General features: G+C 44.8%; 1 protein-coding gene across 2 annotated transcripts in view; it reads left to right on the top strand.

Annotated features, from left to right (window-relative positions):
* The window catches only part of LOC144823782 (interferon alpha-inducible protein 6-like), a 56960-nt gene that overhangs the window by 28392 nt on the left and 3121 nt on the right, over positions 1 to 25447 (top strand). For both annotated transcript variants that reach the window (XM_078682609.1, XM_078682610.1), the window contains exons 2-3: positions 21944 to 22009; positions 23749 to 23910. In XM_078682609.1, the coding sequence (XP_078538735.1) occupies positions 21970 to 22009; positions 23749 to 23910 (202 nt within the window). In that variant the 5' untranslated portion in view covers positions 21944 to 21969. The remainder of the gene's footprint in view (positions 1 to 21943; positions 22010 to 23748; positions 23911 to 25447) is intronic.

Here is a 25447-nt window from a genome sequence, read left to right on the forward strand (position 1 = left end):
GCAGAATTAGCCCTATGGTCTGAGCCGATTGTCTGCTGTGGGGATTTTAACATTTATGATCCAGAGAGTTCGTTCGGGCAGCCAGGGGCGAAATATCGGGGGAGGAAAAAGAAAGTGTTTGGGGCATTAGCCGCCATGGTGGCTCATAACTCCCTGGAGGACCCGTGGGTTAAACTACATCCCCACATGGATGGGAACACCTTTTACTCGGCCCCACATAAAACTATGGTTAGGCTAGATTACTTCTTAATCTCTAACTCTTTGCTCGCTGAGTCACTAATTGAGAAACACCCTCGTATCCTGTCGGATCATAGTCCATTAGTTCTCACGCTAAGGAAGGGGCAGGCTCCAAGAACTGTTACACAGTGGTCTTTCGAGAGAGCCTTGTTAAAGGACCCCGCATACAGGGAACATATAACTGGATGGATTAAATACTTCTGGGACTTTAATAGAGGGACAGCACCCCCGGGGGTGGTTTGGGATGCCTTTAAGGCCGGGGTGAGGGGAGAGACAGCGAGTTTTGTATTGGCAAGACAAAAAAAGGAGAGGGTTAAGAGGGAAGCAGTACAACAGAAACTCCTGAAAGAAGAAGAACATCTAGCTATAGCCATGCTACGGAACTCCCCTTTTGAAACACATCTACTCAAAATAATAGCATTAAAGGCCGAAGCTATAGAAGGCTTTGCTAGAAAGGCAGCTGATAACTATTTAACAAAGAAGGAAAGAACGTATGAGTTCAGTGAAAGGGTGGGACACATTTTGGCCATAAGAACTAGACAGAAAACAGCTACGGCTAATATTAAAGAAATAAGGGAGGCGCAGGGTAATCTGGTTATGAATTCTGAAACAATAAGGGAAGTTTTTAGGAACTTTTATACAGAACTATATGCAGCTGATGATCCAGGGGGTTTGGAAGATATAGAAACCTATTTTAGGGGAATACCTGCCCCAGGCATGCCAGAGGAAGATAGGGAAAGGTTGGAGGCACCCTTGCAATTAGAAGAATTTTTGGTAGCCTTAGGCAGTTTGCCTACTGGAAAGGCAGCGGGCCCGGACCAAATACCGGTTGAGTTTTACAAAGTATTTAAGGATGTATTGTTGCTGGATATGTTTAATATAATGCAACAGGCACAAGTGGGGGAATCCAGCCCGGAATCCTGGGGGGGGGCAGATATTGTGGTAATTTTAAAGAAGGGAAAGTCACCAGAAGCTCCCGGTTCATATAGGCCAATCACTTTAATGAACGCGGACGTTAAAGTCTATTCTAAAATACTGGCAAAGAGACTGGCAAGGATAATTTAACAATTAGTGAGTCCCACACAACACAGGTTTATACCTGGAAAAGGTACAACACAGCATGTAAGGAGGGTAATCACCATGTTTGACGCCGTAGGTGTCCTAGGGGACCCAATGGCAGCACTATTCTTAGACGCAGAAAAAGCGTTTGACAGGGTCTCCTGGGACTACCTATGGCGAGTTATGAGGTGGTGCGGGATTCCTGAAGGGTATATAAAAGCTATACAGGTGCTGTATAAGGTACCCACTGCTAGGATCAAAGTTAATGGAGGCTTCTCTGTTGCTGTAAAGATTGCTAGGGGGACTAGGCAAGGCTGCCCCTCTTCACCATTACTGTTCGCACTGTATTTGGACCCACTGTTGCGGAAACTAGAAAGTAACCCTGCGATCCCACCGGCGAGGGCAAATGGTTGTATTGTGAAGAGTTTGGCCTACGCAGACGATGTGGCCATTCTAACCTCGAATCCATCTTTAGCTATCCAAGAGGTGGAGGCTGAGGTGTTTGGGCAGATATCAGGATATCGCTTGAATAGATCCAAGACCCAGATAATAGAAAATGTATATTCATGTTGTAATGATATAAGAGTGGTCAGTACTGCGGTATATCTCGGAGTGTCAATATCTGCGGATTTGGGTTTAGTGATTGAGAATAATATTGTCCCGCTAATTTCAAGGGTTAGGATAGATCTGGAGAGGATGAATAACCTACACCTATCTCTAATGGGCTGCACCAACGTCATCAAAATGCTTATTCTGCCTAAGTTTCTTTACCTTTTTAGATCTTTACCCTTACTCTTTGAAGTAAAATGGTTCAATATGTTAGAGGGAATATTGAATAGGTTTATTTGGGCTCAAGGTAAGACCCGGCGTGCATATAGATTTATGTCCCTCCCGAGAGAGAGAGGTGGATGGGGGGCTCCTGATTTTAGGCTTTACCATATGGCTGCAGTTCTACAGTATATGCAGGGTTTAATTGGGGGAGGAGGGGTGGATCAAGGGGTCACAATTATGTCCACGGAAGTGTATGCAGCAGTGCTGGGAACAGAGGCAGAGAATTGTTTTTTAAACAGCGTGGACTTTGGATATTACAAGAGGACGAGATTTAAAACGGTTCTGGCGGTACTGAAAATATGGACTGCATTTTTAAAAAAGGCCGGGTTAGGGAGGTACAATAGATACACCAGGTTGTATAAGAATAAATCATTTCCAGCGGCAGTATTCGCCGATCCAATAATGGCAGGTTGGGCAGATAAAGGGATTACACAGATAGGAGACCTAAGGGACTTAGAGGGAATAGCCCAGTTCTCAGCTCTCTGCTCTAAGTACGGCTTAGATAGGAGGGATTTTTTTAAATTTCTCCAGGTAAGGAGCTTTCTTAGTAATAAGCAGGGGGGAACAGCTGGCTTTGAACGGAATCAAATACTGGAAAAAATAAAGCTGGGAGGTGACTGTACGATTAGATCCTTTTATGCAAGCCTTGTAAAAGGGAAGCCCGACGACATTAATAAATTTAGTAACAAATGGGCAGGAAAATTAGGGGGAGAACCGGAAAAATTTCAGGAGTCGCTGGACTTGGGCCGTACCATTCTGTGTTCAGCTCCCCTGCAGTCGCAGCATTATAAGACTTTGTACTCCTTGTATTATACCCCAGCTAGAATAGCAAAGTGGGGAGGATCTAGCGGTATAACCTGCCCTCGACGTAATTCATTGGAGGCAGATATCGTTCACATTTTCGTGCTCTGTCCCCAGCTGTATACCCTGATTAGAGAGATAGAGGGATTCCTGAATAGGATATTAGGCTTACAAGTCTTTTTAACGCCCATGTAGATATTGCTGGGGTTAGATTCAGAGGAGGTTGATATACATAAGGAATTTATGTTTATGGCAATGGCGGTGTATAGGTTAACCATAGCAAGAGCATGGCTGGATAAGAACCCTCCTCCAATGCAAATTTGGGTGGCGAATCTTTTAGCAACGTATAACCTTGAGAAATCCATATGTGCACGTAAGGGTAAGAGAGGAAGGCTGCAAGGACTAAAGATTTGGGAGCCAATAGCAAGATGGAAGGAGACTATGGGTGCATAGCATTATGGATTTGAAATGTATTACATATTATGTACCATGAATTGTAATTGGAAGTATGTACTCTGTGCAATGTGCTTGTGTTTGGAAAAAACAATAAAGGAAACATCATCCTTATAGCTGGTACTTGGTAATTCATCTTCTTCTTCTTCTTCAATTACCTTCAACTTCCCAGTTTCAGAATTTCTGTTCCTGCTTTCAGAGCTTCTTTTCTGCTTTTCAATACTCTCCTGAATTTGATTCACAACTTGATTAGACTCTTCTTCCGCTTCTTTATCTAGCAGATCTTCATCATTTTCTGAGTCTAATGTCACAATCTCCAAATCTTTTACATTCAAGACTTGCTTTCCATTCAAACATTCCAGATGTCGACCTTCCTGTCGATCTTCAGGATCTGGATTTCTTTCAGGTTCTTCTTCAGAATCTGAATCAACAGTAGTGTCACTCTCTTCATCAGAATTTTCAGGTGTAGGTACACGAATAGTGTGACTTGCATGTATCCACCTCTTCAAACCTTTGCACTTCACTGCATTTGTTGTAACAAGAATAACCTGTCTTGCTTTCTGCCACCTGGGTACTAGACAGTTTCTTCTTCGATGAACTTTTGTCCTGACCCAGTCACCTGGTAACAGATCATGTGCTTGTTCTTTTTCTCTTGTTTGCACTTCAGTTCCCACCTGATTAGACACAGAAGTCACGATATCAGATAAGTTCCTACAATACTCCAAAATGACGCTATCATTAATAGCCATCAATCTACCTACAGGAATAAAAGCTTGTCTCATAACTCTGCCCATGATAATATCATGTGGACTTAAACCTGTCTTTTTATCAGGTGTACTTCTCAGAGACATCAAAACAAGTGGAAGGGCATCTGTCCACTTAATACCTGTTGCTAGGCACATTTTTCCAATTCTGTTCTTTATAGTACCATTCACTTGCTCCACAACACCTGAAGCTTCTGGTCTATATGCACAATGGAGCTTCTGTTCTATGTTTAAAGCTTCACAAATTAGTTTTAGCAATCTGTTTTCAAAATGTCTTCCACGATCACTCTCCACAGTCACCGGGAAACCGTACCTTGGTATAATCTCCCTTAAAAGCAATTTTGCAACAGTAGTCGCATCATTATGACGTGTGGGAAAAGCTTCAACCCATCTTGAAAACAAACAGATAATGACCAGAACATAATGCAATTTATTATGAGGTGGCATTTCAATGAAATCCATTTGTAGCCTGGTAAAAGGACCACCCTCCCGTCCTATGGTTCCCATGCTCACAACTGTTTTTCTGTTGGGGTTCATTTGTTGGCAAACCAAACACCGTTGACAGAGAGACTCTGCAATAATTCTGAACTTTGGATTGAACCAAGTCTCTCTGAAAAGTCTGATCATGGAATATCTTCCAATATGTGCCTGACCATGATACATCCTAGCCATGTCAGCAATCATGCTATTTGGTAAAACTGTTCTGCCATCTTTGTAAGTCCAAACTCCATCCTCATCTCTCTGTCTACATTCTGCTTTCAACCATGTATTTTTCTCCTAATCACTTGCTTCATCTTGTAAATCTTTAACTCCCTGCCATGTTTCAGCTACTGATGTTAGCATGAGTGAATTTAAAACATGTTCATAATTCTTTTCCTGATTAATTGCAAAATTGTTTCTCGCGCAGTATTTTGCCATCTCATCTGCGTAGGCATTTCCTTTGGTAATGAAATCCTCACCTTTTTTATGAGCTGAACATTTTACAACAGCAATCTTTTCTGGTAATTGAAGGCCATCAATTAGTCTTTTAATCAGTTTTACATTTCTGATAGGAGTACCTGCAGAGGTTAAATAACCCCTTTGTGACCAAAGCTGTCCATAATCATGCACAACTCCATATCCGTACTGGCTGTCAGTTATTATGGTGATTTTCAAATGTATTGCTTTTTCACAGGCACAAATCAAAGCAATCAGTTCCGCTACTTGAGCTGAACGAACTCCTTCAAGACATGATGCTTCAATCACCGTAGCAACTGTACAGACAGAATAAGCTGCTCTCAGAAATACCTCTTCTGTTCTTAGACAAGAGCCATCAACAAAGTAAACAAAGTCTGACTCAGGCAAAGGAACATCTTTAATGTCCTTCCTAGGTTTCGTGCATTATTCTAAGACATCTAAGCACTCATGGTCGATGTCATTTTCATTTCTGATTTCAGTTTCTGTACCATCAGGCAATAATGTAGAAGGATTTAAATTTACACACCTAGCTATTGAAACATTATCTGATCCCAGAATAATCTTTTCATATTTAGTAAGCCTGTTACTTGTTAGGTGTTGAGTTTTACTTCTGGTAAGCAAAATTTCAACTGAATGAGGTACATAAACTTTTACAGGAAATCCCATAATGATTCCCTCACTTTGCTCAAGACTCACACTGGTTGCAGCTACTGCTTTTAAACAACCTGGTAATGCTTTTGCAACAGGATCAAGTACTGCTGAGAATTATGCAATTGGCTTTCTCTGTTTTCCATGTCTCTGAATTAACAAAGACAATGCACATCCTTCCCTTTCACTTCAATACAGCTCAAAATTCTTGTCGTAGTCTGGCATGCCTAAAGCAGGTGCTTCACACAGGCTTCTTTTTAGCTTCTCAAAAGCTTCCATTTCAATTTCTGTGAGAACAATTGGATCTTTTATATCTGATTTTGTCAGTCTCTGCAGTGGTTTCGCAATTACTGAAAATCCACTAATCCAATGACGACAATAACCAACCATTCCTAGAAACATTCTGACCTGTCTCTTTGTTTTTGGAGGTTGCATTCCCTGAATCATTTTGATTCTCCCAATTGTCACTTGTCTGACTCCTTTTGCAATTCTGTGACCAAGGTATTTTACCTCTTGTTTGCAAAACTGTAATTTTGCAGGAGACACTTTATGTCCCTCATCTGCCAGATGATTCAAAAGAGTAATTGTATCTGTGACACAATTATCTCGTGTTTTTGCTGCAACAAGTAAATCATCAATGTATTGGACCAATGTCGATTTTCCTGGCAAATTTAGATTCTCCAATGATTTCTTTAACAACTGATTAAAGATAGATGGACTTTCTGTATACCCTTGAGGGATACGACACCATTCTAGTGTACAACCTTGGAACCTGAACGCAAAGATTTGCTGGCTGTCTGGATGCAATGGAACAGTAAAGAACGCATTGCAAAGGTCAATGACAGTATACCATTCTGCATCATGCGGAATTTGATAAAGAATCACCGCTGGGTTTGGAACGACTGGACAACATGGAACAACTATCTGGTTAACCCTTCTCAGATCTTGAACTATTCTGTACGTTCCGTTTGGCTTTTTGATCCCCATAATCGGTGAATTACAAGGACTGCTTTCAATTTCTTTAAGGACACCTTGTTTTATGAATTTCTCAATTACAGGAATGATACCTTCAATTGTTTCTGCTTTCATTTTGTACTGAGGTATGTTTGGAAATTCTATTCCTTGTTTCACTGTAATTTTAACAGGATCAACATGTCTCATCAAGCCCATCTCATTCCCTGTTAAATCCCAAATTTCAGTTTTGACTGTCTTTTTCAATTCTTCTGGAAGATTATCTTTTTCAAATACAGGAAACAATTTACTTTATTCTGCTTCAACCATCAACATTGTTAATTTGTAAAGCCCATCTTCCTCAAAAGTCTGTAGCTCAATACCCTCCGGTGAGCAATATATTTTGCAGTTCATCTTGCATAGGATATCTCTTCCCAGCAAGTTTACAGGACTGCTATTGCAAACTACAAACCTGTGTTTGTCTTTGAATTTGCCAATTTCTACCTTCACAGGCTCTGTCAAATCTGTTTAATTTGCTGATTAGCTACGCCAACTACTTGGATGGTGTCACCAGAGAGAGGCAGGTTTTCAATTTCCACTGATCTAACAGTAGAACGGGTAGCACCAGTGTCCACAAGAAAAGTGATTTCTACATCATTCACTTTACTATTTACAAATGGACCAGACTGGTCAACCTCAAGAGTGGCTCCAAGTACACACTCTTCCTCCTCTCTCAGGCACCGTCATAAGTAATCCTCTGAATCACTTCCTCCATTTTCTGTCATCAAAAACTGTTGGGAAACATTCGGCACGTTCACTCCTTTTGGTCTGATTACCTGTTCACCTCCGCTAAATCCTGTTTCCGAATTATACCTTTGACCACCTCCACAGTTAGGAAGAGGAGGCTGTGGAATTTGACTCTGCTGATTTGCTAACTCTCGCTGTAGCTGTTGCTGCAGATTCAACTCATTTAGTTGTCGCTGTAGCTGTTGCTGCAGATTTACATCATTCTGCATCTGTGGATTTAATGATGTATTTTTAAAATTTCTGGGCGGATTTTTACACTCTCGCTTCCAGTGTCCAATTTCGCCACAATTAAAACAAGGCAATTTCTGTTTCAGCTCCTCAACATTAACGTTAAATTTTGGCTTATTAAAATTACTCTTAAATTTTCCTTGACTCTGATTCTGATTAAAATTTACATTTTTATTCTCCAAACTAGCAATCTGTTGTTCAGCTACCTTCACCTGTGCCCACATTGCCTTCTCCTTTAATTTCTTTTGTCTGGCATCAATTTCATCACTGCAGTATTTTGCCTTTCTTAATATGTCATCAACTGAGTGTGATTGCCAACCAACAATATTATTTCTAATCATGTCACCAATTTCAGGTCTGAGACCATAAACGAATCTGTAAATAAAGTGACTCATGTCCTTTTCATTTAATTTTTCATAGCCACTGTACTGTTTGAAAACCAACAGTAATCTTTCATAGAATGAATGAACAGATTCTTTTGGCTCCTGATTTGTTCTGTCAATTTTAACCCAATCAACTTCTTTTGGGGGAATCTTATTTTTCAACCAATAAATCACTTTGTCATACAATCCCATTACTTCTGATGATGGAGCACCTGTCACTGTATCTCGAGCTGGTTCTACTTTTGGCCAACTTACGGCAATTTTACATTCTGTCCAGAGATCTGATGGGACAACAATGTCAAAGAATCCATCAAGATCAATCCACAGAACTTTTGACACTTTAATGAATCTTTCCACCTGTCCATACTATTCCACGGGCTTTTCTCTCAGCCGAGGAAAATCATTTGTGAACAACAAAATATCTTGTCTAGACCAGGGAACATGAACATAACCACCACCTGCAATTTCTCTCATTGGGTACTGATTAGCCATCCTTTCTCTTTTTTCTTCCTCTTTTTTCTTGGTCCACTTCACTCTCCATTTGCTCAAGTCACCCAATTTTTTAATGTACACAATCAAATCTTTTATATGCATAATTCTTCCCATTGTATTGAAATTATCAATGTCTTTTTCAGTGAAATCCAATCTGTAATGTTTTCCCAAATTCTTCTGTCTACTCAAATCAATCTCTAATTCTGCAGCCAACTCTTCTAATTGATCATATTTGTTTTTTGTTTTCCACTGTACACTCTTACAAATAAACAACAATTCATCATCTTGATAATGCTTCAAACTGTCAGGACCAATTGTGCCAATTATTAATTCCTCTAAATCTGCTTTTAGTCTTGCAACATCAAGCTTTGAGGATGAATCTGAATTTTCAACACTCTTTTCTGGGGATTCAATATCTGATTCTGCACCCATTGGTGTTCTGCATGATGAACCTGGATTAAAAGTTAAATCAGGATTTTTGGTTTTTTCTCGATGAATTTCAGTTAATTCTGAATAAAAAATTTCAGCCACTTTCTGAATTTCTGCATTTAATGGAATTGTTAAACCTGGCTGTTTAATTTCTCCTTGATCAAAAACAGGCTGAACAGGACCAATCGTTACTTGGACTGTTACTGCTTCCATGCTTTTTGTTAACTGTCGAATTAATTCTTCCTTTGATCGTAAATATTCTGAAGTATTTGGAGCTTCCTCATCTTTGCCAGCACCCATTAAACTTCTGGAAGGAATCTCATTTCTTGACCCTGGAGTTTCAGGAAAAATTCGACTTTCACCAAATACACTAGAATTATTTCTCATCTTTAACCTTTCAGGAGTTTTAAAAGATTCAGAATTATTCGGATATAATTTGGGTGTTTCTTCATTCAATGGAGGTGCACTTGGTGTGGTTCTAGTAGAAACCATCGGGGTGGACCATGAACAAGCTGGTTTTAAAGGAGTCTGTTTTTTATTTGTCATATACATTTCTTCTAAAAATGGATCTTCTAAATCACTTTCTTCAATATTATTTTTCTTTTGGGTATTCTTTTGACCTGGTATTTCAGTAATCATTTCTCTCACTGGGTAAAGACCATCACACATGTCTGTCTGTCTCCATCGACGCATTCTATCTTCATGAGTTTCTCTTTTAAAGTTTGATGATTTTTTTTTTTTTTATTCCACAGCTTTCTCGTTGCAATTCAAACATCTCATCCTCCCATTCAACTAAAGCTTCGAATTGTGTAGGTCTAGGTCTCGGCACAAGAGCCATCATTTTTTCTCTCAAGTTTTTCAAAATTCTCATATTAAATGAGCCATCTTCCGGCCAAGCCAAAACACCGTAATTTTTGGTATAATCCATCCATACATCAAACCAAAGGCAAGTATGCTAACCATATTCACCTTCCATATAGGCTGCAGGTGTTTTGTACTTATGAAGTAATTTTCCACCTCGCGTTTCAATTTTCTTATCAGGTGAAAGTAAATTTTTTTATTTCTGAAGCCAAGTAAGCTTCTTTTCCTCTTTTTTGTAATAATAACTCATGTTTAAATCAAAATCGTTTAATTTAGGATGATCGTAAATATTTCCTGGTTGTTCCGCTTAATTAACCAATCCGTGCGCGAAACACACCAACAAGCCAATCAGGTTAAGCTACATCACCACCTTGCTCAACCAGTAGAATTGCTGTTTTTCAGAAAAGCCAATCAGCTAACAGCTTGTCAGAATCACGTGAACCAATCAATGCTCTAGCTGTGACGTATGTTAGCCAATCGCAGCGCGGACTCTGTGACGTACACAGCCGATGCAGCTTCTCGTGTCTCACTCCTAGCGCTCACCCCTCCTTCACAAAAACATTTCACAGCGCCATTTTAAGAACACTTTTTCAATGAATTTCAATTAATAACAACAGAAAAACAAACCATTTGTCTGTTTCGCTAAAATAAAGTGACAGCTTTTACAATTATACAAGTATTCTTTGCGTGGAATAGACAACGCTATTCTCACAGAATATTCAATCGTTGATAAAGTAAGACTACTCTACCCTTCTAACAGGTAATAACAAACTCATTTCCCTCTGAATGCACATAAAGTAGCAATTCAAAGTTTGACTCGAACGAAATTACAAAATCATTCACGCACTTTCAAACAGAAAGTTTCCCTAACCACATGTACATGAAATCTTGGCAGGACTTTAACCAACCATAGAAATCCTCTTTTGCTAGTAAGAATAGACAACGCTAACTTACCCTTCATTCAAGTTTGGAAAGATTCTATTACTCTCTTCACAGTGAGTTTTAAAACAGGCTCCTAGTCCCTATACTCGAAAGCTACAATTTCATAGAAAATCCTCACTATACATTCTACCTAACACACCTAAAATCTCTAAACTTGGGTTGTACGCCCACAACACTAGTGATAACAATACCACTATTTTGAAACAGAACAAATGTACTGTGTAACTTCACTTCTTGTTACACTTCTCAAATGCCGCGGCAAGCTAGGAATTTTTCACACTGCTGGAAAAATCCTTTCGACTACATATAACATGTGAACAAACTCAACATATGTTAAACATCGATCCTATGCAATTACCATGTAGCATGTCAGTTACCATAGCAACCGAACTCTGCTACCAGGGAATTTGATCCAGCACCCCTATAGAAAATATGTCCTAACAACACTACCCAACTCTACAATACTCACCATTAATTATAAATCACTCACAAGGCCCATAAACTAAAAAAGACATATTTTTGAGCAACTGAATCATGTGACCTAATTAATAAAACCTATTCACAATCCATATATATATTTATATACATTTGCGGTATAATGACTGTTAGAACCGGCTATTTCTGGTAGGCTAAGGCTGACGCCAAAGCCAGGCAGAAACCACCATTCTAGTCAGGGCAAGGAAGTCACACGCCAGGATAACCCCTGCTCACCCTCTAGGTAGCTTGGCACGAGCAGTCTAGGCTAAACTCGGAGGCGATGTGTAAAGCATTTGCGCCAGCGCACAACAGCAACAACATACTAGGCACACCAAAAAAGAGACTCCACACAAAGTTATATTAAAATAACTTTTGTATTGTCAAAACATATCAGATAGAAATCACACATGTACATTGTGCCAACTGGCACGGCAATATTCACAAGGGATTATTTACAAGACAGGGCCAAATGGGCCACTGTCAGAATCAACACTTTGCAGATATAGAAATACTTGTCAGAAATTAGAATAAAAGTATATGAAATCACTGTAACACAAAGTAACAGTTATAGATCACATCCAGTAACTACTGGGAACAGGTAAGTACCTCCTACGCAACCCTAACCACCTTAGGTGAATGTCACGCCGGGGACCAGGACCTCACTAGGACCACCTGTACTAAAAAGAACAACCACCTAAGTATCACACAGCATTTAGGGGTCTAAGAAAGAACACATTACCCATGATGTATGGAACACATTCAGAGGAGTAGTAAAGAGAAACACATAATGTATACCTACACATTCAGCGGTGTTTAAGAAGAAAGCACATGATGCAATAAAAATACATTCAGAGGTCCCATAACAATACAGTAGCGCAAAAGTCACATGATGCCTAAACATTCAGAGGTGCAGGAATAACACATGATGCAAGGAAATACATTCAGAGGTGCAATAACCCTACAATTGCGCAAAACTAAACATGAGCCACCACCTGTGGCAGTCCCTAGGCCAACTGGCCTTGTAGGGGCAAAGATGCCCTGAGTCTCAATGTCAGGGTGCGCTGCCATGCAGCGTCAGTCTCAGCATAAGCCTAAACGTAGCAGGTGCCCACTACTTGCTGGGCACCTGGGAATCACACAAAACCTAAACGGTGCAGCTGCCCACTAATTGCTGGACAGCTGTGACAGGCCGGGCACCACTGTGCCCCCTCTGTCCCACACAGGGACTCTCTCTCCAATTGCGCCTAAACGGTGCAGCTGCCCACTAATTGCTGGGCAGCTGGAGAATTTCAAAACTGTGGCATGGGCTCTCAGTAGCCCTTGAACATCAACTGCGCCACACGGAGCCACCCAGGCTCTGAAAAACTATCTATGGCCGTGGGAGCCCTCAGGCTCTGCAAACAATGGCCCCTCGAGCCTTCTCATGGCTGTGGACAACGTTGGGGCGACCCGCTGCCAACCGGGGCCACCCTTAAACGCACCAAAGTTAAATATGCCCCTACGAGCCTCTCGGGGCTCGCGAAACAAGATGAGGCCCCTTGAGCCCCTCTGGACTCGCAACACACGTTGGGGCGACCCACTGCCAACCGGGGCCGCCCTTGAAGCCCTCATGGCTTCCTATTGCCAATTAGCGCGTGCTCGCGCTACTGGGGGGGGGGCGGACACCGACAATGTGTCCCGGCGCCCCTCCCTTCTCTTCTGCCCGGCCCAGCCCAGACTCACCGGCAGCCCATCGCGGGCGAGGCGACGGCAGGTCTCTGTTCACTCGAGGCTCTCCCTCCATGCGGGGAGCCTCGCGCCGGCCTTCTCTCTCTCTCGCCGGGGCTCCCTCCGCACACGGGAGCCCCAGCAGCAGGCCACGCGTCTTCTCCTCTTCCCGGGGCCGCGCCGACCAGCCAATCCCGTGGCGGCTCCGATGACGAGCCTCCTCTCTTCCTCCAATCACAGCACGACAAGGGCCATGACGCTGCGCCGCACGGGCCTATCCCGTCGCGGCGTTGGTGAGGGGGCTCGGCTCTCTCAGCCAATGAGAGAGCGGCGCCTTCGGTTCTTCAGGCGATTCCCAGCCCGGGCGGCGGCGGTGAATGGGAGGCAAATGCCGGGTGGGCACCGGCTTCTTTAAAAAAGAATAAATCGAGGTGGACACTCGATCGGCCCAATCAATCAAATAAACGGGGTAATAAGATGCCGGGTGGGCACCGGCCAAAGCCCACAAAGCGCCCCCCAGCGCTAGAACACAATAAAGCGCTCCTAAGCGCTATGGCCAAGGATAAAGCGCTCCTACGTGCTAGGGGGAAATCAAGCGCTCCAAAGCGCTAGCAAACAGGCAGAGCGCTCCCAGGCGCTCAGGGGGAAGCTCAGCGCCTCCAGGCGCTAGAAATACAGTTCCAGTGCTCTCCACAGAAAAATGCAGCTCCTCCATGCTGCAAAGGTCCCAGAGCTTCCCAGGGGGGGCAAAGCCAAGCCCCCCCTTCAGCCCAGGCAGGGCAGAGGGGTCCCCCAGGAGTCCAGGGATCCAGGAGAGTCCATCAGGAGTCCTCCAGGCATCCAGGGGCTGGGCAGCGCCCGCCCCTGGTAGATTCAAGTCAGAAACAAGAAGAAGACAAGAACATTTTGGAAGGGGACACAGCCCCTTCTTATTCACAGAAAAGGCTTTGAAGTCTTTTGAAGTCTTTGGGTAAGCAGGCCCTGAGCCCTGGGTGTTTCTGGTTTCTCTCTCCTGTCAGCCTCAGGTCAGAGGTGACAGTGGGCCATCAGGAGGGAGAGCCAGCATGGTGGGCAGGCAGACACAGCCCGGCACCATCTCCTCCCGCTTCCCTGATAGCAGATGTGGCCTTTCATCCTTGGGATGGCTCCGACCCCCTCCGGGGGCCCTGCAGCCCCTGTCCCACTCAAACCAGACAGTAAATCCACAAGCAGGCCCAGGCACTCCTGGGCCAGGCTCATCACCCAATCACGTGCCAGCAGACTCACTACACAAATATGCCAACTTCTAAAAGTGGCGCTTCTAGACTAGACACAACCATGCTGCATATACCATTACGCAGCATTCATCCTCACGAGTTCACACATATCAAACTCGACCCTGCACTCCCCACGCATCAGGAATCTACCATGGGCATACATATTCCCCATTCATTCCTATGGGAGGGCAGGTCACTCACCACACATACACAGAGAGCACACGCACTTTACACTGTACCACAGTGAAAAAGTGCGCAGAGGCCTAAAATCACCAACCCAGGTTCCAGAAACAGGCTAGGAAAAAGCAAAAAGTCTCGGGGTGAACCTGCCCAAAGGACCGGGTCCAACACGACCCCCTTCCAGCCAAAACGCAGGGTAGACCAATCACACCACTGATGGACTTCACTGCTTTGGGCGACAAAACCACGGACACGGGCCTGCACGGCAGGGACACCTTCCAGTTTTTCGCCACTCTGAACCGACATAGATTTCCCTCAACAAAAAAAACTCTCTGGCACAACTAGGATACCCCACTGGTACACACTAGTCATCCACAGCCAGGACCAGGCCCTAGGCCATCCAAATATCACAGGTCCTAACCAATCCACAGAGTGGGGGCAGTAGCCCCTGGCACACAATAGCCAATCTCCACTATCTCTCTCAGGGTAGCTACAACTACCACTGATCCAACAACCTTGGGACCACACCCTCAGGTTGACCAGAGGTCACGGCAAGAATGCCCCACCCTACCTCTATTCCACCAATGTTAGAACTGGGGGTCTCTAGTTGGCAGAGGTAAGTACCTTAGACCAAGTAGGGACCCTTGCTTCTAGTCAGGGTGAAGGAATAACCCTCACAGGGAAGCACTCACCAGAACACAACTCTCCTACCAGATCAGGACCTCACTCCGTCACTGGTCTACCACCTGGAAACTATTTCACTTCTGAGGTACAAAGCACACAGCACAGTCCCTCTTCAAGCAGGTGGGGGCACAGCACACAGCAAAGCCCCCTTTCCCCAACCTTAGTGGAAACAACAAACTGCAGGTGGGCCCCAGAACACACAGCAAGGGCAGCCCCCTCAGTCTCTTCCGCTGATCCAATTTGGTAGAGATTCCTCTTGACCTAGAAGTTTCCTAATCTCCCAACCTAGGATCTAAACCCTCAGGTTGCACCGGGGTCAGAAGTACACCGTCCTTCTGCACCCCCTTCCAGTTCCGTTATTACAGGCCCAGTATGTCTCAGGCTAGACAGAGCACACGCCAGCGGCGTATCATCAACACACTTTCCTCCAGTACTCCCTATCACAGTGGGATTCTCAGTATGTCTTAGGCTAGACAGAGCACACGCCAGCAGCGTATCAGCAACACACTTTCCTCCCACTGGGGTCAGAAGTAAGGACACCGTCCCTCTGCACCCCCCTCCAGAGTTCTGTACCCTCCCACCATGGAGCGGTACCCCTGGAAGCCAACAACCGGTCAGGACACGAATTACAGATGCCCTTCCCTCCAGGTCAGGCTGAACCTGAACCTGGCCACCCCCCTCCTCGGGGAACAACCTCCAGAGGCCCCAAAAAAAATGGTCAAGCACTCTAGACGGTCAAATGCCCAGCGAACCAGGACTTCTGCACCCTCCACTTAGGAGCGGTACTGCCCAACACCAGGACCGCCGGAGTTCTGATTACAGACACTCCCCGTCCTCTAGACACAGGAAGATTCTCCTCAAATGACTTGTAAGTACAGCCTAGGCCCCTGACCTGGCGCTCCCTTAGGGAACCCTCCAGGCCCTGAGATAGGGTTTCGGGCCAACACGGGACACACCGTCCCACACTCACTCCGCCTCCACTGAGACAGGACGTGAGCCCCTACACCCCTACCATCCTAATGGGACCTAGCTGGGCTACACATGAACCTCTTCACCTACACAGGACCATCAGATACACCAGCCACTACTTTTAGAATCACTCCCTAATGTCTCTGCGAGACATCCAGCATGCCGCCAGACATCCACCTTCTTGTCCAATGCCTCTGCAGGACCTCCTGCACACCACCAGAGGTACACCTCACGTGCAAGCTCCTTAAAAAAACCTCACACGAACTCCTCCAGTTCAAGACACCACTCATCCACACACTCCCCCTCCAGACTTGGTGAGACAGTTCCTCACTGCCTCTGACTCTCAACCTATCACCCTCTTACAGAGCACCAGGCACCATACTCTGGGAACTGGAAATGGGAATTCACGCACTGGACCTATTTAAGCTGCCACCACTGGATTCTACCATACTGGGGAATCCAGACACACACACTACACTCAGGGAATAACCACCCTCCTGAGCAAGCAATTTCTCCTCCACACTCCCTCTCTTCCATCTACCCACACAGGGACAGGAACAGGAATTGGACACTGGACCCAGCAAGGGATTCCTAATCTATGGGAACCTCCCCTCTCTACTGGCGTCCCGCCCTGTCATTTTCTCTCATCTGTCACTAAACATAAAGCGCAGGAACACCGTCTGAAAATGACACTCTTGAGGAAAAACAAAATCAAAAACAATAATCCCAAATATGTGACTATCTGAAAAACGCAGAGTTTTTGTAATGTAGCCAGCTGTCGCTGTGGCATTGCGCAAACACAAGTCCAAATCCGCACCGCTGACCAACAATGTTAGAACCGGCTATTTCTGGTAGGCTAAGGCTGACGCCAAAGCCAGGCAGAAACCACCATTCTAGTCAGGGCAAGGAAGTCACACGCCAGGATAACCCCTGCTCACCCTCTAGGTAGCTTGGCACGAGCAGTCTAGGCTAAACTCGGAGGCGATGTGTAAAGCATTTGCGCCAGCGCACAACAGCAACAACATACTAGGCACACCACAAAAGAGACTCCACACAAGGTTATATTAAAATAACTTTTGTATTGTCAAAACATATCAGATAGAAATCACACATGTACATTGTGCCAACTGGCACGGCAATATTCACAAGGGATTATTTACAAGACAGGGCCACATGGGCCACTGTCAGAATCAACACTTTGCAGATATAGAAATACTTGTCAGAAATTAGAATAAAAGTATATAAAATCACTGTAACACAAAGTAACAGTTATAGATCACATCCAGTAACTACTGGGAACAGGTAAGTACCTCCTACGCAACCCTAACCACCTTAGGTGAATGTCACGCCGGGGACCAGGACCTCACTAGGACCACCTGTACTAAAAAGAACAACCACCTAAGTATCACACAGCATTTAGGGGTCTAAGAAAGAACACATTACCCATGATGTGTGGAACACATTCAGAGGAGTAGTAAAGAGAAACACATAATGTATACCTACACATTCAGCGGTGTTTAAGAAGAAAGCACATGATGCAATAAAAATACATTCAGAGGTCCCATAACAATACAGTAGCGCAAAAGTCACATGATGCCTAAACATTCAGAGGTGCAGGAATAACACATGATGCAAGGAAATACATTCAGAGGTGCAATAACCCTACAATTGCGCAAAACTAAACATGAGCCACCACCTGTGGCAGTCCCTAGGCCAACTGGCCTTGTAGGGGCAAAGATGCCCTGAGTCTCAATGTCAGGGTGCGCTGCCATGCAGCGTCAGTCTCAGCATAAGCCTAAACGTAGCAGGTGCCCACTACTTGCTGGGCACCTGGGAATCACACAACACCTAAACGGTGCAGCTGCCCACTAATTGCTGGACAGCTGTGACAGGCCGGGCACCACTGTGCCCCCTCTGTCCCACACAGGGACTCTCTCTCCAATTGCGCCTAAACGGTGCAGCTGCCCACTAATTGCTGGGCAGCTGGAGAATTTCAAAACTGTGGCATGGGCTCTCAGTAGCCCTTGAACATCAACTGCGCCACACAGAGCCACCCAGGCTCTGAAAAACTATCTATGGCCGTGGGAGCCCTCAGGCTCTGCAAACAATGGCCCCTCGAGCCTTCTCATGGCTGTGGACAACGTTGGGGCGACCCGCTGCCAACCGGGGCCGCCCTTAAACGCACCAAAGTTAAATATGCCCCTTCGAGCCTCTCGGGGCTCGCAAAACAAGATGAGGCCCCTTGAGCCCCTCTGGACTCGCAACAAACGTTGGGGCGACCCACTGCCAACCGGGGCCGCCCTTGAAGCCCTCATGGCTTCCTATTGCCAATTAGCGCGTGCTCGCGCTACTGGGGGGGGGCGGACACCGACAATGTGTCCCGGCGCCCCTCCCTTCTCTTCTGCCCGGCCCAGCCCAGACTCACCGACAGCCCATCGCGGGCGGGGCGACGGCAGGTCTCTGTTCACTCGAGGCTCTCCCTCCATGCGGGGAGCCTCGCGCCGGCCTTCTCTCTCTCTCGCCGGGGCTCCCTCCGCACACGGGAGCCCCAGCAGCAGGCCACGCGTCTTCTCCTCTTCCCGGGGCCGCGCCGACCAGCCAATCCCGTCCCGGCTCCGATGACGAGCCTCCTCTCTTCCTCCAATCACGGCACGACAAGGGCCATGGCGCTGCGCCGCACGGGCCTATCCCGTCGCGGCGTTGGTGAGGGGGCTGGGCTCTCTCAGCCAATGAGAGCGCGGCGCCTTCGGTTCTTCAGGCGATTCCCAGCCCGGGCGGCGGCAGTGAATGGGAGGCAAATGCCGGGTGGGCACCGGCTTCTTTAAAAAAGAATAAATCGAGGTGGACACTCGATCGGCCCAATCAATCAAATAAATGGGGTAATAAGATGCCGGGTGGGCACCGGCCAAAGCCCACAAAGCGCCCCCAGCGTTAGAACACAATAAAGCGCTCCTAAGCGCTATGGCCAAGGATAAAGAGCTCCTACGCGCTAGGGGGAAATCAAGCACTCCAAAGCGCTAGCAAACAGGCAGAGCGCTCCAGGCGCTCAGGGGGAAGCTCAGCGCCTCCAGGCGCTAGAAATACAGTTCCAGCGCTCTCCACAGAAAAATGCAGCTTCTCCATGCTGCAAAGGTCCCGGAGCTTCCCAGGGGGGGGCAAAGCCAAGTCCCCCCATCAGCCCAGGCAGGGCAGAGGGGTCCCCCAGGAGTCCAGGGATCCAGGAGAGTCCATCAGGAGTCCTCCAGGCATCCAGGGGCTGGGCAGCGCCCGACCCTGGTAGATTCAAGTCAGAAACAAGAAGAAGACAAGAACATTTTGGAAGGGGACACAGCCCCTTCTTATACACAGAAAAGGCTTTGAAGTCTTTTGAAGTCTTTGGGTAAGCAGGCCCTGAGCCCTGGGTGTTTCTGGTTTCTCTCTCCTGTCAGCCTCAGGTCAGAGGTGACAGTGGGCCATCAGGAGGGAGAGCCAGCATGGTGGGCAGGCAGACACAGCCCGGCACCATCTCCTCCCGCTTCCCTGATAGCAGATGTGGCCTTTCATCCTTGGGATGGCTCCGACCCCCTCCGGGGGCCCTGCAGCCCCTGTCCCACTCAAACCAGACAGTAAATCCACAAGCAGGCCCAGGCACTCCTGGGCCAGGCTCATCACCCAATCACGTGCCAGCAGACTCACTACACAAATAAGCCAACTTCTAAAAGTGGCGCTTCTAGACTAGACACAACCATGCTGCATATACCATTACGCAGCATTCATCCTCACGAGTTCACACATATCAAACTGGACCCTGCACTCCCCACGCACCAGGAATCTACCATGGGCATACATATTCCCCATTCATTCCTATGGGAGGGCAGGTCACTCACCACACATACACAGAGAGCACACGCACTTTACACTGTACCGCAGTGAAAAAGTGCGCAGAGGCCTAAAATCCCCAACCCAGGTTCCAGAAACAGGCTAGGAAAAAACAAAAAGTCTCGGGGTGAACCTGCCCAAAGGACCGGGTCCAACAATGACTTTACCATAGTTTAATAATTTTCTATTTAATTAAGTCACACAGGCGATATGATCTGCTGATGGTAACTAAACTCTTGAAATAACAAGGCCAGCTTGTATTTTCAAAAAATTTATTTATTAACTATTTATTCAAAGAAAAGTGCATTTTATTGAATCTTTATTATTCAAGCAGCATGGTTTGAGGAATTGTAAATTAGTTAGACAGCTTTCAAGCAGAATCAAATAGCATGTTTAAAGAAGAATAAACAGTTTTTCCATCACCTAAACCCTATTTCCCTATCTAAAACTCACTTCATCTAAATTAAAATTATAAAGTCTTATTGCCCTATTAATTCTTACGTGCTCCAAAGAAGTCCGTCAGCACGTCACGCCCATCTGGATTTGGAAAGTGAGAAGAACCCCCTCCCTCCAAAGGGGTCAGCTTTTATACCTTTCTAACTAACTAATATAAGTAAAAAGAATACTTTTCACATTTGTCCAAAACGCTGATTGGCTGTCAAACGACAGACCACATTAAGTCATCACATTTTCGAAGCCCAGTTCCGACTCTTTCTTAGAGTCTATTGTCCCTTATTCTCGTGTCACGTAGCTTCCTTCAGTTTGCAACAACTAAAAATATTTGTCCGTGATTTCCTTAGTTTGACAATCTCTCTGCCGGTTCCTGACCTTGGTCAAGCCGACCAAAAGTACGAATAGTTCTTTCATTAAATTAAGTTTGTATTTTCATTTTTTTAAAACATCAGCAGAAACTTTCCACACTGGGCTCTTGCTTTCTCTGAGCAGGATTTTTGCCAACTGCATAATAAGATGTGCTAGGCCTCAAGCCTCTTTTTCAGAAACTAGTATATAAACAAACACAAAAGAATAATTAATGCAAGAATTAGAAATCATTCTGTTACCCACACACCTTAGCTAATTATTAACCCATTAGTCTAAGTTACCTAGCAAAAGCAAATAAAGCAACAAACAGATTTGTGCAACGTTTAAAACGAAAAGACAAAACATGAGCACACAGAAATAAGCGCTTGCCATTAATAAAAACAGCCACATTTAATTCTGACAGCACAATAAACAGGATTATTTTATTATTTCTCACATGCAAGCACTTTGCACACGATTGCACATATATGAGCACACATATTAGTTTCCCGCGTGTAATGATCTGTAAGTTTAATCTAGGTTGATTAATGTTTTTCACTGCACACATAATTAATATTATTATTCATTATGGAAGTTTAACTTTGCGAGCTGAAATAAATATATTTCTAAATCTCGCTCCATCAACTGCTTTAGTTGGCAGAATCCAAGTGTACGTCATATGTAAATCCAGAGGACTTTGCCACAAAACTGTTGAAGTTATTGATAAAGGTTCAAAGTCAATAATCTTTAATGCCCTGAATGCGATAGTGCCCGTATTGTCGTTTTAGGAGCAAATTTCCATTTGCTTCTAAAACAGGATTACAGTAGGGGCAAAACTCAGAAGTAGTTGGTTCCGCGATTTGCGTCAGGTGAAAATTGAAACAAACCGCAGAAGCACATAGTGCACAGGCACTGATTTACCAACATAGATATGAGGAATAACATGCACTGTTGGCATGTTATTCTCCATTCCTAGATAGCCAACATGAAATTGGGCACAAATTGTGCACTCGCCTAGTTGCAAACTTTGCCTATTCTCAGATTAGCGGGTGTGTGCAATTTCCCCCACATTTTAGCAGGCCGGTTGTGATCAGGCCCTGAGTGGACAGTGATGGTAAAGGTGCAGTTTTCAGGCATGAGCAAGTCTTTTTCTGTGTTTCATTTTTAGAGTTGAAGGAGAAGGAGTTAAGCAGTATGTCTTGGGCTTCGCTTGCTTACATGGTTGTGGGTGCAGGTAAGGTATTACCCCTCTTCTCTTTTTGCAAGCATCCTATCATGGCGTTCTAGGCCAACACGGCAATGTAGGCACCAAGGGGCAACAGGTTGGTGGTTTACGTAGCATTTTATTTATTTATTTATTTATTTTGTATATTTGTAAAGCGCGTTACTGTCACCCCAAGGGCATCCTGGCGCTTGCGATCACTGTCAGCAACAAAACAACATCTTACACTGCCCTAGGGAACAGGTGGGTCTTCAACGCTTTTTTAAATGGTAAAAGGTCCCTTTGACCTCGTAAAGAAAGTGGCAGAGAATTCCAGAGTTTAGCCGCTGCGACACTAAACGAGCTTCCGCCCATCCTCACTCTCTGGAATCTCGGTACCACCACCAGCCACGCAGAAGAAGAGCGCAGACAGCGCGTGGACAAGTACCAAGAAAACATATTCTGCAGAGGGACCAGGCCCTGTCCATGCAAGGCCTTGAACACCAAGCAGACAGCTTTATACTGAACACGTAGATGGACCGGCAGCCAATGTAAATCCCGCAGAGCAGCGGTGGAGGAGCTGAAATTAGGGCGGGAGAGGGCCAGCTTAGCCGCCATATTCTGCACCCGTTGTAGTTTACCTAGCAGCGTTTTAGGGGCTTCCAGGAGTAGAGCGTTACAATAGTCTAGACGACTTAGGATGGTCCCACGCACTACTTCTGGTCTAGACTGTTCAGGTAGAAGGGGCAGAACTTTGCGAAGCATACGCAGCAGCATCATGCACGTAGCCGTGGTCTTATTTACATGCATGTCCAGCTGCAAGTTAGGCCCAAAAATAACCCCTAAGTTGCGTGCAGACTCAGCGGCAGATACTGTCTCAGGAAAAGTCGAGGGCCAGAAATTGTCGGGGAGTGAACGCGGTATCTTATCCGAAGAGCAGTAAAGCACCTCCGTTTTTTTGCTGTTAAACTGAAGGGAGTTGGATTGAAGTCAGTCAGCCGTGGCTGACATACAGCGGTGGAATGTTTAATATTCATGATGGTCACCCACATTGTGAGTGACACAGGTGCTCCTTTTACTTCCAAGATCCGGGCCAGGTCTACGGGTGCAAAGCCCAAGAAGGAGTCAGATAACCAGAGTGAGAGACCAGTGGGGGTAACTGTAAGAGCCTAAAGGGGATTCATTTGTAAGGAAGACTCAGCTACTGAAGGACTAGATGGTGAAGCCTTCTGCAGTGGTTGAAATGAGACAACAAATCCTAGGAGCAGCAGAAGACCAGGCAGCCTCGAAGTCCACAAAGCGCCATGTTCTCTTTTTCCAAGTAGTGGGTCCGGCACCAGGGGATCACAGATGACAAGGAGAAACATTCCAATGGGAGAACTTCATGATAAACAACACAGGGTGGGAAAACCTCCATTTTGTGCCAAAGCTTTATCCTTAGAACAAAGCCAATGAACACTTATACCAATGGAGAAAGAGGTTATGCATACTTGCTCCTTCTGTATTTAAATACAAATTCACTCTAACTTCCACCTTTGTAGCGCAGATTCTGCAGAGGAAGACGGCAGTGCATTGAAATATCTAAGTAGGTTGGCATCATTGGTGGAATGGACGTGCAGAGGGGCTGTAGGTCAGAGGTGAGCTAGGTTGATAGGTAGTTATGTGCTTAGGCTGGAATAATGGGGCATTTGGGCACTTTGGCATAGTTAATTGTAAAGGGGGTGAAGTTGATTGCTCGTGTAATACTGGCCTCTGTCTCTTCTTCTGCACAGGGATTACAGGTGTTGCTGTCCCTGCTGCATTGACTGCAGCTGGTTTCACAGCAGCTGGTGTAGCAGCTGGGTCCCTTGCAGCTGCAATGATGAAGTCCACTGCCATCGCCTATGGTGGTGGAGTGCCAACAGGATCATTGGTCTCCATCCTGACGAGCCTGGGTAAGAGAAGCACAGTGTGAACTGATAGAATCTCTAATATGAGGCACCCTCAGTCAGATTTGAGAGTTTACCAATGCTCTATTGTTCCTCTAATTTGCATGTTTCTTACAGGAAGTTTTGCCTTCCTTTTGTTGTGTGTGCTTCTCCCTTGGTGCATGCCTTCTTTTTTACAGTCTTATTGATTGGCTGACTTGTACCCTTTCAATGCTCACATATAGGAACTACAACTTTTTTCATTTACATTCAGCAATCCTTGAGAGTCCTTGTGTTTTTCTGTCTGCTGCTTTTCACTTCAAATACCCGGCCAACACGCTGTGTTACTCCCTACCCCTCCCATCTTGTTTGCAAAGCACAGCAACAGGGATATTTTTGCTGAGTGTTAGCTGAATAGTAGACTTTGTGGTATACCCTATTGCAGGAGAGTACACGCTTTGGCACTTAGGCTTTTGTATTCCTCTGGGAAATGCCACTGCTGCACTCATTCAGATGGTGTCTACGGTAGAAGATGTGGGTAACATCATCCTTGAGGCCCATTAACCTACACCATTGGCTACTGCAGACTACCAAATGTCTGAATTGTGTGCAAACTAAGGGCCTACATTTGAGTTCGTCAGATGGGTTACTCTCTTACAAACGAGACAGATATCCCATCTGCCATATTACATGTGCCATTGGATATAATCATGGCTCCCGGTTTTATGGTATTTATGTTTTAAACATTTCCATCTGTATGTATTCATATTTATGTTTTGGCCATCTTAGTGGTATTTTTGTATATTTTTCTCTGTTTTGTCAATAAATTGAGTCAGAACTCGCCATTTTTATTTAACTGATAAATAAGAATTCATACTTCGATGCCCTTCCGGTGTTAACACATTAAATCACCAAACATGATACAACAATACACCTATATGAAAATAGTAGCTTTATACAGTAAATATATGTTGAGATAAGCATTGATTTAAGGAAATCTCAACCAGTTTTTTTGAACTCCCAATGCTGTCAATCTGCTCTGGTGTCGTCCTGGAATTCATGAATGACGGCATGGCGCTACGCTCCAAAGATGCCCACTTTTTTGTATTTTTCTGCTTTTAAAAATAAATACAATGAGGAAATATATTGTTTCATGTAATTAATTTTCTGTAAAAATTAGTGAAAATGTAAAACTGTGAGCCTTGGATATAATGCATTAATACGGCGAACGGGATGTCTGTCACATTTGTGATAAAGTATTGCGCACGCCAGACTCCAAATCAGACCCTACATTAGGCATTCCATTTTGACACTTCCTCTATTCTTAATAAAATTCTGTTCAAATTTTCTTGAGTGAAAAGTATTTGAAATATAAACCACTGCAGGTATAAAGACTGAAAACATTTAATTCAATGACCAGATTTGAGATCCCATAAAATATGTGTTTGCTTTTTCTCCAGTATTTAATTTTTTTTTCTTTTTTACATTTTTTTAAACAATATTTTTCAGACAAACATTGGCAAAGCTTACAGACCGTCTCTCCGGTTGTAAAGGCGAAACCTTT

This window comes from Lissotriton helveticus, chromosome 3_1, assembly GCF_964261635.1.
Source record: "Lissotriton helveticus chromosome 3_1, aLisHel1.1, whole genome shotgun sequence".
NCBI lineage: Eukaryota > Metazoa > Chordata > Amphibia > Caudata > Salamandridae > Lissotriton > Lissotriton helveticus.